The sequence below is a fragment of the Hevea brasiliensis genome, chromosome 9 (assembly GCF_030052815.1).
Source record: "Hevea brasiliensis isolate MT/VB/25A 57/8 chromosome 9, ASM3005281v1, whole genome shotgun sequence".
Taxonomy (NCBI): Eukaryota; Viridiplantae; Streptophyta; class Magnoliopsida; order Malpighiales; family Euphorbiaceae; genus Hevea; species Hevea brasiliensis.
Window position 1 is genome coordinate 10,266,863 of NC_079501.1, and position 12,854 is coordinate 10,279,716.

The 12,854-nt window shown below is 34.4% G+C and overlaps 2 protein-coding genes across 3 annotated transcripts; both read left to right on the forward strand.

The window, feature by feature from the left end:
* Window positions 1-1,206: 1,206 nt before the first annotated feature.
* On the forward strand, window positions 1,207-4,522 carry LOC110632066 (uncharacterized). 2 transcript variants are annotated; one of them, XM_058152810.1, is made up of 5 exons: window positions 1,223-1,401; window positions 1,519-1,679; window positions 1,792-1,872; window positions 3,789-3,912; window positions 3,997-4,522. In XM_058152810.1, the coding sequence occupies exons 1-5, from the start codon at window positions 1,276-1,278 to the stop codon at window positions 4,042-4,044; spliced, it is 540 nt and encodes a 179-aa protein (XP_058008793.1). In that variant the 5' UTR covers window positions 1,223-1,275; the 3' UTR covers window positions 4,045-4,522. The 2 variants fall into 2 exon arrangements, with proteins under 2 accessions (XP_058008792.1, XP_058008793.1); XM_058152809.1 differs by lacking the exons at window positions 3,789-3,912; window positions 3,997-4,522 and having other exon boundaries at window positions 1,207-1,679; window positions 1,792-2,038.
* Window positions 4,523-7,695: 3,173 nt separating this feature from the next.
* On the forward strand, window positions 7,696-12,854 carry LOC110632057 (nucleobase-ascorbate transporter 7). Its single transcript, XM_021780159.2, has 14 exons — window positions 7,696-8,350; window positions 8,944-9,041; window positions 9,132-9,308; window positions 9,411-9,511; window positions 9,935-10,010; window positions 10,127-10,186; window positions 10,321-10,505; window positions 10,781-10,877; window positions 11,277-11,363; window positions 11,615-11,673; window positions 11,798-11,889; window positions 11,964-12,041; window positions 12,128-12,288; window positions 12,386-12,854. Exons 1-14 carry the CDS (start codon window positions 8,233-8,235, stop codon window positions 12,602-12,604), a joined length of 1,608 nt encoding a protein of 535 aa, XP_021635851.2. The 5' UTR covers window positions 7,696-8,232; the 3' UTR covers window positions 12,605-12,854.

The following is a 12,854-nucleotide window of genomic DNA, read 5'->3' on the forward strand; positions in this document are numbered from 1 at the left end:
ATTGGTAAAATGTGTTTGGCATTGTAGTGCAAGAGCCTTTTGCACATGAGAACGAGAAATGGCCTCAAATGGAGAATAGATCATGCCCTTGGCCTAGATGGGCTTGTTGAGTGTTGACCAGCTACGACCCAGAAAATGATAATTCAGTCAGGGACAGTGACGGTGACCACTGTAAGTACCTTTTGTAGATTATATTTGCCCCCCCCACACTGACTCCTCCATGCTTCAGACAGAGAGAGCCAAGGATCATGATCCTACGCCTCTTCTTCGAGCGGAACCCAATGGCTGCAAGTTACGGCATGTGAGGATTTGGCAAATAGATTTTAATTATATACGAGTGAAAGAGCACATATTTTTGTATATAATACCGTTTAATAAATTAAATAATAATTAATAAATTACATAATCGCCATTTTTTTCAAGTAACACTCATAATAAACACGATAAATTCATAATTAGTAGTTAATAGAATTATAATTTATATTTTTATGTATTTAAAATATTAAAAAATTATTTCAAAAAACTTATTAAAAAATAATATAAAATGAAATTTAACTTTCTGTTAGTGGTGCTATTTATATATTTGGCCGGATCATGGAGTTTATTTAGATTATTACTATTAAATTAACTATATTGATGCCATTATCAATTACGATAATATACTTAACAAGAATAAAAAAATAATATTAATGAGTATTACCTTAATGATATTAAAATTATTTTTAAAAGTTATGAGATATTGAATTTAAATTTGAACTAGAGTAAAATAAGTAAAAAAAATTATATTAAATGAAATAATTCTTATGTTAAAATTTAATTTCACTAATAAGTCAATTTAAATAAATTTATATTAAAATTCACATGTTTAGAATAAATTTTAAAATAATAATAAATTATACTATTCAAAAGAATTGAAAAGTGTAATAAATATTTATTTTTTAGTAAAAAAAATAAATTACAGTAACTTTATTATTGAATTAATAATTAAGGCTCTGCTTGGTAATATAGAAAATTAAAAACTTAAATTACCACAGTCATATTTTCCTTTAAATTTTTAAATAAAAAATAAAAAATTTCTTTTTCGATTTTCAAAACATATAATTAATCAAACTTAAATTAATGACATTGTAGCATCTCGTCAATCCAAGTGTGGGCCTGCTCTGGACGTAATGTTATTTGGGATTATGGGCCAGATCTGGCCAACTGAATCAAATCTTTCGAAACTTCAAAACCCAACGAAAATAAGCGGACACCGAATCAAGAGAGGGGGCAGCAATGGAAGGTAGCAACAACAGCGAGGACTTTGCAGTGGGCTGCTTGCTCTCCATCAAGACCACTTTAGGGGACGAATTCGACGGTCAAGTCATCACCTTCGATCGTCCATCCAACATCCTCGTGCTTCATATCCTTCGTTTTACTATTTGCCTACTCATTAAAATTTATTTCTCTTTTGTATATATCCCTAATTATCTGATTCGTAAATTTTTCCCCCTTCGATTCCTTGACTATTTCGTTTTACAAGAGGGATCGAAACCTGGGCCTAGGAGAAACATAAGGTTCTTGAAAGCTAATTATATCAAGGAGTTTTCTTTTCTAGGTCAAGCCGATGACCCACTTGATGTCAAGAAGTGTTATATTGATCTCCATACTCTTCAAGCTAGAGAGGAATTGGCTTTAAGGTGATTTTTGACAAGTGATACAAAAACCATTTGGGGATTTGTACTTCTTAAAAAAAAAAAAATTGTGTTTGGTAAATTTGACGGGTTTTGAGGAGGTATATTGGATTTGCAGGCAGGCAGAAGCAGAAGCAGAGAGGATTGGAGTGGGTGTCACGGCTGAGGCGCAGAGTATCTTTGATGCTTTGTCTAAGACGTATGTTCCTTACTCTTATTATATGCTGACCACCAAAATTGCTAGACAGTGTGTTTTATGTTTTAATTGTCAGTTTGTTGTTTTAGTACGGTTTGTTTGGCGTGAGTAGATTAATAGGCGAGATTTATTTTTAACGTATTGAATAAATTTAACCAATTCATTTACAGTAGTTTGTGGAAATATTTCCTTTTCAACTTACTAATCATGAACTCATACTATACTGGCTTGTTATGTGGAAACAAAGGTCCTTCCTTGATTCTTTTTTTTTTTAATCTGGAATATTGATCATAGAAATGTAAACTTTGTAACCCTAATCCGGCTGTGTATTTGAGGATACGAAGTTAGGTGTTCTACTTGGTGTTTTTTTGTTATGCACATTTGTGGTCTCTGTTTGTGCTTTTGCTCTTAGAACCATATATCTGATTTTGTTAGGTGTAGATATTTGGATGTTGGTGAAGGAGATATAATGGTCTATAGACTATAGAGTTGGTTTGACTGGAGATGGTCTACAAACCCTTTGAGTTTGATCACTTTACAGGGATGTGTTATTATAGTAAGAAGTAATGAAGTAAAAATTCCTCAGCCTGAGATGTGTATGGTTAGCATAAGTGAATTGAAGGCATAATGTGAGAGAAGAGGGCTTATTTCAGCATATAAGTTTGCTTATTTCAGCATTGTCAAACTTAGAGGGTTTTTTTTCTTCTTGATGACTTAGTCCAATGGTTTGTTTATGTTGAAAAGATAAGAAAAATTTACCATGGTGGGTTTCTCGAAGGGCTAGGGTTAACTAAATTGGGGGTTTCTGTTTCTAAATTGAGCAAGAATGTGTAAATTATTCAGCATTTGAATATGGTTGGAGAATAAAGTAGTTTGATGGCAAAAAGTTGACAAATTGAAAGAGATTATGCTGCGGCTCTTTTGGGCAGCAGCTAAATATTGAGATACAGGTTGTTGTGATATTGAAGGAGGAGTGGAAAAATATGTGGCAGCTACAGTTTATATTGATGTGATGATGTAATGAATTTAAAGGCTCTTTAGTGCAAGAAGATGGTCTTGGAGGTCACTGAGCAGCCAGGATCAATGAGCTAAAATCAGCAGCAGAACTTGGAATTGGAAAAGATGAAAAGGAAAAATAAGTAGACAAGAAATAAAAGTCTTACGGCTGGCATTAATGCTTTCAAAAATAAATCAATCACTTAGGATTCTATTGCCAGAAGTCAAAAAAATAATAATTTTATTACCACGTTTAGGTTCTTTTTTCCGTTAGGTTTCAAAATTTTAACATATTTTAACTTTGAGAACCAGGCCTTGATTCAAATAAAACACACATAAGACTGTTCAGAGCTCCACATCCCGGTTCATGCAGGAAATTAGAATTTTTTGTTGCGACCTATAAATTCTCCCATAGCTTAACTCATTAAGCCCAAATTATAATCTCATTTAGCTCTAAACTATTGAAGACTTAATCTGCAAAACCGTATGATAACCTCTTCTCTTAGCTCCATTATTTATTGCATTTGTGCTGGCTGAATCTTCTGCATTAAACTAAATTATGGAGCCTAAATGACATGGACATGCTCTGTTTACAATGATGAATTGTTCTTGAATTTATGAACTCAGCATTTGGTGAGTCATTAACCAAAAAAAGCATATGTCATCTGCAACTTCTCATACCAGACAGCATTCTGTTGAACTATGTCTGTCTCCTAGCCTCCATTTCCCCAATTTAAAAAAAAAAGGTGATGCAAGTTGTTTCTTGTGCATGGAATGGAACTCGAAGCTTCTGAATTGCTTTAATCTTGTAGCATCATTTATTTTTAAACTGTGAAATTGGTTTTGCTTTGTACAATTACATATCTTAAATTAATTAATGGGTTATCATAGTTCTTACAATCAACCTTATTGCATATAACCAGACTTCCAGTGCGCTGGGACAAGACAGTCATAGTGGTTATGAATGAAGTGCGAGTTAGCAGTCCATATCTTCCTGACTCTGTAAGTGGGGGAACTTCTGTTGCAAATGAAAGGGTGAAAAAAGTGGTAAGACGCACAACAAAATGTACTAGTTTTTAATTCTCCCAGAAATTTGGAAAATTTATTTGTTTATGTATTGCTCCTTTCCAGATTGAGTTTGAGAGAAAGAGGTTGCAAGCTCGTGGTGCCAGTCAGTGATGAGTGTTGTACATGTCCTACTACTGTTGGTAAAGGCACCTGGAGAAATGGTTTGCTGTGGATGTGTTGCTTGCTTCCAGCTGTAGTACAAACTTAACTGAGAAAAACATGTTTCCCATGCTGAGACAATCGCAAGTTATATTGATGAAGGAATATAGATTTCGCGATAGAATTATTAAGTAGATGTTCCTTCATTTTGCTGCCTCTGGCATTTTCGATTTTTGGTATGTTGCTATTGGACCTAAATTGATGGTAGGTTATCCTGGTTATGCAACGTAGTTATTGCAATTTCATGGTCTGCTGCCGTCTCCTCGCAGATGCTATATGCTTAAAAGTCGAATAAGCTTGCTACCTTACGATCAAAAAGGTACTTTCCTGGTTGCCATTGTGGAAGAATGTGACCAAATTTCTTTGAAATCATATATGGAAGCAAGTTGTATGTGGTTTCTTCCTTGCTATGAAAGATGACCCTTTCCATGATTACATAATATTCTATCAACAAATAATGCCTGTGTGTGTGTGTGTGTAGAGAGAGAGAGAGAGAGAGAGAGAGAGAGAGAGAGAGAGAGAGTTATGGATTGAGGGAAATGAGGAGGAGAAATTTGATTTATTTAAATTCTCTTGTTTGGAAATTAAATTGAGAAGAAAAAAAGATAAAGGAGAAAAGAGGAGAAATTATATTTCTTAACTTTATGAATTTAATTCAAAATATTTCTCCTCAAATTGTGAAAAATGTGATGGGTATTATTTGAATTAAAATACTTGAAGTATTCTATTTTGAAAAGCTTTTTTTTTTTTTAACTTGTTAGAGTATAACAATGTTATTTTTTTTGAGAAAAATTGTTTTTTTTTTCTATTTCAAAAATCATTATGAATTGAATTAAAATTTTTATTCTTATTTTTTAAAATTTTTCTTATTTTTCTTACGCAATGAGGGTAAGGAATGAATCGGCACTTTCTCCCACGAAGATGCCTACGGGTGAGCCTGGTAGTATTTTTTTAATCTTTGGCCCTTTAGGATGGAATAGTTGGAAACCGTAATTTAGCGGTTGGATTCATGCTTTCATGTGCCCTGCGAGAATTTTCGAGCAGTATGTGTCAGTTATCTGAATTACGCTAGGATTATTATTATTATTATTATTATTATTATTATTATTATTTCTGTGCTATCATTCGCAGGAAATTCACTTCCAGTAGAGTTGGTGTCAGAGCATTAATGCCTAAAGCTGAGACATAAAAAATGGGATACAGCATTAGAATTAGGAGGAATGTGGACTTCGATTCGAGAATAGCCAAGTGCTTCACTTAACTAGTTCTAAAATTGTTATCGTTGCAATCGTTATTTTTCTATTCAAAATTTGTTAATTACCAAATGATTTGGCTGGAATCTCCTGGGCAAAATAATATGTTAGTAATCATCAACTCTTGGTTGTCTCGACAGAAAAGAGCATGGAGGATGAAGCATCATCAAATCTAACATGTGGGCATTCGTAGCCAATAAATTCTCACAGGATGGTACTGGTATAGAATGTCAAAATCTAACAACACTTGATTTTCTAACAGGGTGGGGAATGGGGATCATAGTTCATAGAATGTCGAAATCTGCCTCAGCTCGTCCCATTTTCATTTCATTGTGTGAGTGCCTCTTCCTGATCCTGGAGTAAGATAAAGTGTGTTCTGCTTTTTAGAGCTTTACACAAACAGCAGCAGCTTTGGATACTTGCACAGCTTCACATGATAGTTCTGGAAATTACAATGTAATGGAGAACCAAAAAAAAAAAAAAACTTCTCAAAGCAGCTTTAAAGTTAAAAATGAAGAATGCTAAATGCCTACCAAGGATTTATGAGTATTATAAATTTAAGATTGATATTACCATCTCTGTTAGTGTTAACTATTCTGTTCTCCTAGTGATTTTTGTTACCCAAGTTAAGTGCTTCAAATTAAGCATTAAACTAATGAGATGGGAATACTTAAATTCCTAATTTTATTATTTTAATCAATTTATTTTTGATACGATTTTATTATCGTATGTTATAAACACAAAAGTAATTGAACAATGTATGCACTACGAAAATTAAAGAAAAAGAAAAACTAACAAGCTAGAAAAGAAAGGATTATAGGAATAATACAATCCATACATGGAGGGAAGGAATTTGTGTGGATGACCTCTCTTTTTCAAACATTGCTTTTGCCCTTTACTCTTTTTTAAAGTTCATTACTAATTAATATGATTAATTCTTCCATTCATTTCTTCTTGTGGGGCAGCGAAATCAAACCTTGCAATTTTCATAGTTTTAGGTACATTTATTTCATAATTGAAAGCAAGCAAATTAAAATTATCACATGGGACTGTTTTCGTGATTTCTCATTTATCTCTCCCATTATTATTATTATTATTTTAAATTACATGTTTAAGATTCCCAAAATTAAGATTTAAGATTACAAGTGAGCTGTGGGCTTGCATGCCCAGAAAAAGGTAATAAAGGTTTCTACTGTTAAATGTATGCCACAACGCTCAGTTTGCGCGGGTTGCCTTTCCTCTTTTTTTTTTTTTTTTTTAATCTTCTTTACCCCTGACTTGGATTTTCTTTTTCTACCTTTTTTAAGTGTTGATGGTGTTTTCTTTTAGTAATTAAAAGAAAATAATTAAAAAACAAAGTTAATGTGGAAGGCATTGCGTGCATTATCGTTGAGCGTGTTATCTTTTCAAATAGATGATCTGATTTTTTTATATAATTCTTTTAACTTATATATATTTGATAACCAAAAATCATCCTTTGTTATTATATAAAAAAGGTCATGCTTAGAACTTTAGCGGCACAATGTGTACCAACCATGTACAAGGATTTAATGCACTGTTCTTTAGAATCAGTAGCTGAGTCTGAGTGATTACTGATTAGTAGTTTTGATGTTAAAGATTCAAATTCTAGACCGATAGAAAGGAAAAAGAAAATTAAAAAAAAAAAATCCAAAACAGGGCATGCATGGGTGCAATTTTGAGCCCCCAGAGATGGTTTCTATGAGATGTGAACAGCTCAGTAAGAAGTGTCAGGAGAAACCCGTTAAGGTCAGAAAACACGACAGAGGGATTGACAGACAGAATAGGAGATTGCTTGTGAATGCGTTTGACAATACTCCAAAAAGAAAAGGACTCATCTCTCCTACAAAATCCTCTCGCAGCAAAATCAAAAACCTCTCGCAGCAATATCAAAAACGCGTCTTTTACTTCGTTTTCAAGAAAGAAAATACTACTTTTTGATTTTCTTGTCACAGTAAATACGTCAAATAACCTAACCCAGAAAGCTAGTACAAAATTTGGCTGACTTGCTTCTGTGACTTCTAGTTTAATAATCTTATTCTGTTTGTAAATCAGTATTAACTATTCTTTCTTTCATCTAAAAGAACAACAGGGAATATTGGTGTAGTAACAAGAAATGGGTAAACGTGATGGTGGAGAGGAGCTTTTATGCATCAGTAAGCTTTATCTTTACGTGATTGAAGAAAGGAAAGTAGACCCACTGTGGCAAAATAATTTAAATTAAATTAAAAATTGTAAAGCAATGCAAATAAGATAGATTCTTTTGTGTCAGAGAGAGGCATTTTGGTTTCTTTCTTGCTTTGGGAGCCTCCTCTCTCCTTTTGCTTTTCTTTGCCACTTCATACTCGCTTTTATGTTACTTGCTCTCCAAGTGGTCTCTTTTTTTTTTTTTTAATTTTTTTTGGGCTCTAAAACAAGCCTGTTAAGCTACATTTTACATCTCTTGAGACTTGAGTTGTTCATTGCGTCTGGGTGCACTTTATAAGCGTAGAATATTGTGTTTTTCACTGCTATTCCAGCCTTTTGATTCTGCTTCTCAGCTCTGTGCTTGTTTTTTCTGCCATTTTTTTTTCTTGCTCTTTTTTGGTTTAGCAGTCTTATCAGTTGATACTCCTTTGCGTAGGGTTTAAATAAACTGGTTCTCTGGGTGTTTGTGTAGAGGGTGGTGGTGATTTTTTTTATTTGCTTTTGGAAATTGTGGCATCTGGTTTTTGGTAGTTATTTGGTGTTGGGTTTCTTTAGATATTTGGGATCCGAGTTCTGTATTGAGATTTGGGTTTTCTAGTGAGCAAGGACTAAATAAAGTCGTGAAAGGAATTTCTTAGAAAAGGAGAAATCAGTAGCAGAGAGAGCGTGATAGAGAGAGACGATGGCAGGAGGTGGAGGAGGAGCCGCGCCGCCGCCAAAACAGGAAGAGTTACAGCCACATCCAGTGAAGGATCAACTGCCTAACATTGCTTACTGCATTACGAGTCCTCCTCCTTGGCGTGAGTTTCTCATTTCCCTCGTTCATTTTTATTTATTTATTTAATTTTCTGTATTGTAGTTCCTCATTCTTTAGTTATTTTTTTATTGGTTGATATTATTTGTCCGCTTAATCATCAAGCATGGAATAATCAAAGTGTTTTGGTCCTGATATTCATGATTCATAAGCCATTTTGCGATAGTTGTTTTTAAATCCCCTGTTGTTTCCAACTCGAATTTGTCCTGTAGATTAAAAAAATGTAACATGACGTGTTCCATTTTGCTTTATTTAATTTAATCACCGTTTGCGTAGAACGTGTTTCTATTTGCATCCAATATTTTCAAATAGAATGCATGTTTTTCTTTTTCTTTTTTTTTTTTTTTTTGTCGTTCTGATCTTTTACGGTGTTGATTTCTGATTGATTCATATTTTTCTTGATTTGAATGGAAATTTACCATTTGATGACTTGGAATTTCCAATTTTCTTTTGCTTGTCTTTCCATTTGTGGCAGTGGGTTTAAATGGAACCCACTTGGAAGTATATTTGTTTTGCAATCCAAGCTGCATTGGTTTCTTGATTTGATGAGCTTATATTTTGGGGTATTTCAAAATGCAGCTGAGGCGATTCTACTTGGTTTCCAACACTACTTGGTGATGCTTGGGACAACAGTGCTTATACCCTCTACTTTAGTTCCCCAAATGGGAGGAGGAAATGTAAGCTTTAATGGCCAAACTTTCTGCCCTAAGATGCTTCCTATTTGGCTTATATGTATCTTTTGCTCATTTATACGAACTCTGTTCTAGGAAGAAAAAGCAAAGATGATTCAAACTTTGCTATTTGTGGCTGGATTGAATACATTGTTCCAAACAATGTTTGGTACTCGACTACCTGCAGTAATTGGAGGCTCTTTTACCTATTTGCCAACCACCATTTCGATTGTTTTGGCTGGTCGATACAGTGACATTTTGAGTCCCCAGGAGGTTGCTTCACTGGATCCTTTGTCATTTGGATGTTGCCTAGTATTGTTTATCAGATAAAGTATGATATGATATTGATTTAGCTCCTATAAAATAATCATGCAGAAATTTGAGAAGATAATGCGTGGAATTCAAGGTTCTCTTATTGTTGCCTCAACTCTACAGATTGTCGTTGGCTTCAGTGGCCTTTGGCGTAATGTTGCAAGGTTTATTATTTTTATATTATTTGATTAACTCTGACAACTTTTTGGTTCTGATTTCCTTAATTTTTGTTTTAAGTTCATGGCCATGATTTCCAGCCCTTATGTGTTGATCAATTCTTGAATTTTGCATGAGTTTCATGGACTTGATTACCAACCTGATTTCCACTTCTTCTGTATTGCTTAGTTCTGCTGCATGTAGCACTTTCAGGGTCTCCTCTCTTATATAGTTGTTTGTCTTTTCTTTGAATGTGAATTCCAATTCATATTAAACTTTTCATGTCATACCAACTTGATTATGCCATTGTCAGATTTGGTCCTAGAAACAGTAAAATCTCTGTAGCTAGGAATTTTAGTGATGGCTTTGCAATATTGAAGAATCTGCTTAAATTAATGTCAACCAATTTATGCTTATTTATACTTTGCCAGGTTCTTGAGTCCATTATCTGCTGTTCCTTTGGTTGCTTTATCTGGTTTTGGGCTCTATGAATTCGGTTTTCCTCTGGTATGTATATATGCTTCTCTTCTGAATTGTTTTGTGTCACTATTTGTGGATGAAAGTTTCTCTCTTAGCCCCCCATCTATACTATTCATTATTGACATTGGCTTTGCTATTTCTAGCTTGCAAAATGTGTGGAGATTGGACTGCCACAGATCATCTTTCTAGTTATTTTCTCACAGGTATAATGGAATATTTTATTTGCATATATCTCTTCTTTCGCCTTTCAATGGGGCACTGAAGATAATGTCAACATATGATTTTGTCTTAGATGAAAGTTTTGTCAAATATGAGTAATCTTGATGAGTTCTTGCAGTATCTACCTCATTTGATACGGGGGGAGAGAGCTGTATTTGATCGCTTTGCTGTAATATTCTCAGTGGTTATTGTATGGATTTATGCTCATCTCCTCACTGTTGGTGGAGCATATAAGAATTCAGGACCAAAAACTCAAATAAGCTGTAGAACTGATCGTGCGGGGATTATAGGTGGGGCCCCATGGTAAGGTTCTTGAACTTCCTTCTATTGACACATACGGTGATGAGATCTTAACACTGTATATGGATGAGTTGTGGTTATTGTTGCTTGGATTGACTACCTAAACAAGCATTCTGTTATAGTTATCTAGAAGGATAGTGCTGATATACTCTGTTGATGGCATTACGTTATATTGTCGGTTGCTTTCTTACGTGTATATATTATATAAATACGACATTATGAATTTCATTTTTTGTTGCTTACTGATCCTCATTTGTTTTGTTAACACTTTTATATAGGATTAGAGTTCCATACCCTTTCCAATGGGGAGCTCCCACTTTTGATGCTGGAGAGGCCTTTGCAATGATGGCTGCATCATTTGTTTCTCTTGTAGAGGTTTGATTACCTGTGCTTACGACTTTTAGAAGTATTAATAAACTTGGAGTGTTACTATTTCATTTAGTGGGAATATCTTCTATATCTTGAGCTCATAGTTGTGGAAATAGGATCTTCAATGAACATATCCTATAGGTATGGGATTGTACTGCCTGGTGAACTTTGCCTCCTAAGTTCTTCAATAAACTTAATCAATTTCTAGAATCCCTTTACTGTCGTAATCTTTTCATTGTTCTGAGCATAAAAAGTCCAAATCTTTCTAGTACTTCATAGTTCTATGAATGTTTGATTTGAACTCATTATATTTTATTTATACATGATCCCCCAAAATTTTATTTGAACTCGTTACATTTATTCATGATCCACTGAAATGTGCTTTACTCTCTCTCTGATTAACAGTCCACTGGTGCTTTCATTGCTGTGTCGAGATATGCAAGTGCCACTCCATTGCCACCTTCTATACTTAGCCGCGGTGTTGGTTGGCAGGTAGAAGTTTTCTGATTGCTTATCTTTTTTCTCTGGTTTGATAAAAGTCAATTTCTATAGAAGTGAACAAAGGCCCAAATTTCTACAGAAACAGTCGATATTTTTGTTTCCCTTTCTGTTACCTGCATGTATCATGTAATGTAGCTGAAAATAGGATCTTGTTTGATTTGTGATGGCTACAGTTTGTGCAATTTCTTTCATTACAATTTTGATCGACTGTTCGACTGAATTTTCTTTTATCCTCTTCTCAGGGAGTAGGAATTCTCTTCTCTGGGATATTTGGAACTGGAAGTGGATCAGCAGTATCTGTGTAAGATTCTTGTGCAATATATTCTTTTACTCACAAATAACAATAGCTTATTATTCTCCAACCAAATTCTCCCATGATTTTATTCTTCAAATTGGCATGAAAAACTTTTTTGGTTTAATTGCAGGGAAAATGCTGGTTTATTGGCACTGACACGTGTTGGCAGCCGAAGGGTTGTTCAAATATCAGCAGGGTTTATGATTTTCTTTTCCATTCTTGGTGAGTGAATCTGTCATTCTCCATTAAATGTACATATAGTTCTCACTTCTCAATTCTCAAGCTTGGTTTTCCAGGGAAATTTGGTGCTGTCTTTGCTTCAATTCCAGTTCCAATTGTTGCAGCTCTATATTGCCTTTTCTTTGCATATGTTGGTACGTCCTCTCAAACTTTGCAATTTCTTTTTTGTCATAATTTATTGCAAGGTTAGGCAATTTATATTCTTTCATTACATGAGCAGGTTCAGGAGGTCTCAGTTTCCTTCAGTTCTGTAACTTAAACAGCTTCAGGACAAAGTTTATACTTGGATTCTCTGTTTTCATGGGCTTATCAATACCACAATACTTCAATGAGTACACAGCTATTAATGGTTACGGTCCAGTCCACACTGGAGCAAGATGGGTAACTGACTATGCCTTAACTTTATTAATAACGATAATAAGCCTTTTGGAACCTGGTTTTTTTCCTTGGGGACTCATAATTTTGTATGTTATGGCAGTTCAACGACATGATAAACGTGCCATTTTCATCAGAGGCTTTTGTTGCCGGCATATTGGCATTCTTCTTGGACACTACATTGCACCAGAAAGACAGTGCAACAAAGAAAGACAGAGGTATGCATTGGTGGGACAGGTTCCGGTCATTCAAGACGGACACAAGAAGTGAAGAGTTCTATTCCCTTCCTTTCAATCTGAACAAATTCTTCCCATCTGTGTGATGTTGGAACATAAAATTCTGCAGTTGTTTGCTCAGGTTTTACCCCTAAATATCATGTTGTGGGCACTACACCATAACATGGATCTTGTTCTGCTTTTTGCCCGCATTAGTGAGATCTAAGAGAGCAAGAACTTGGTGATATAATGTATAATATTTGTTTTAATACTTCTAACTATCATTTTCCTTCACATGGATCTCAGATAGTTGAAAGTGGTACTGAATTAGCATAAAAGCAAAGTTTCTTTTTTTTT

Bases quoted from the DNA above. Each gene is read 5' to 3' on its own strand.
- LOC110632066 (XM_058152809.1), top strand. From the start codon at position 1,276: ATGGAAGGTAGCAACAACAGCGAGGACTTTGCAGTGGGCTGCTTGCTC. The intron at 1,680-1,791 runs GTGATTTTTGAC...TTGGATTTGCAG, and splicing joins AGAGAGGAATTGGCTTTAAG to GCAGGCAGAAGCAGAAGCAG.
- LOC110632057 (XM_021780159.2), top strand. From the start codon at position 8,233: ATGGCAGGAGGTGGAGGAGGAGCCGCGCCGCCGCCAAAACAGGAAGAG. The intron at 8,351-8,943 runs GTGAGTTTCTCA...TTCAAAATGCAG, and splicing joins TACGAGTCCTCCTCCTTGGC to CTGAGGCGATTCTACTTGGT. The intron at 10,011-10,126 runs GTATGTATATAT...TGCTATTTCTAG, and splicing joins ATGAATTCGGTTTTCCTCTG to CTTGCAAAATGTGTGGAGAT.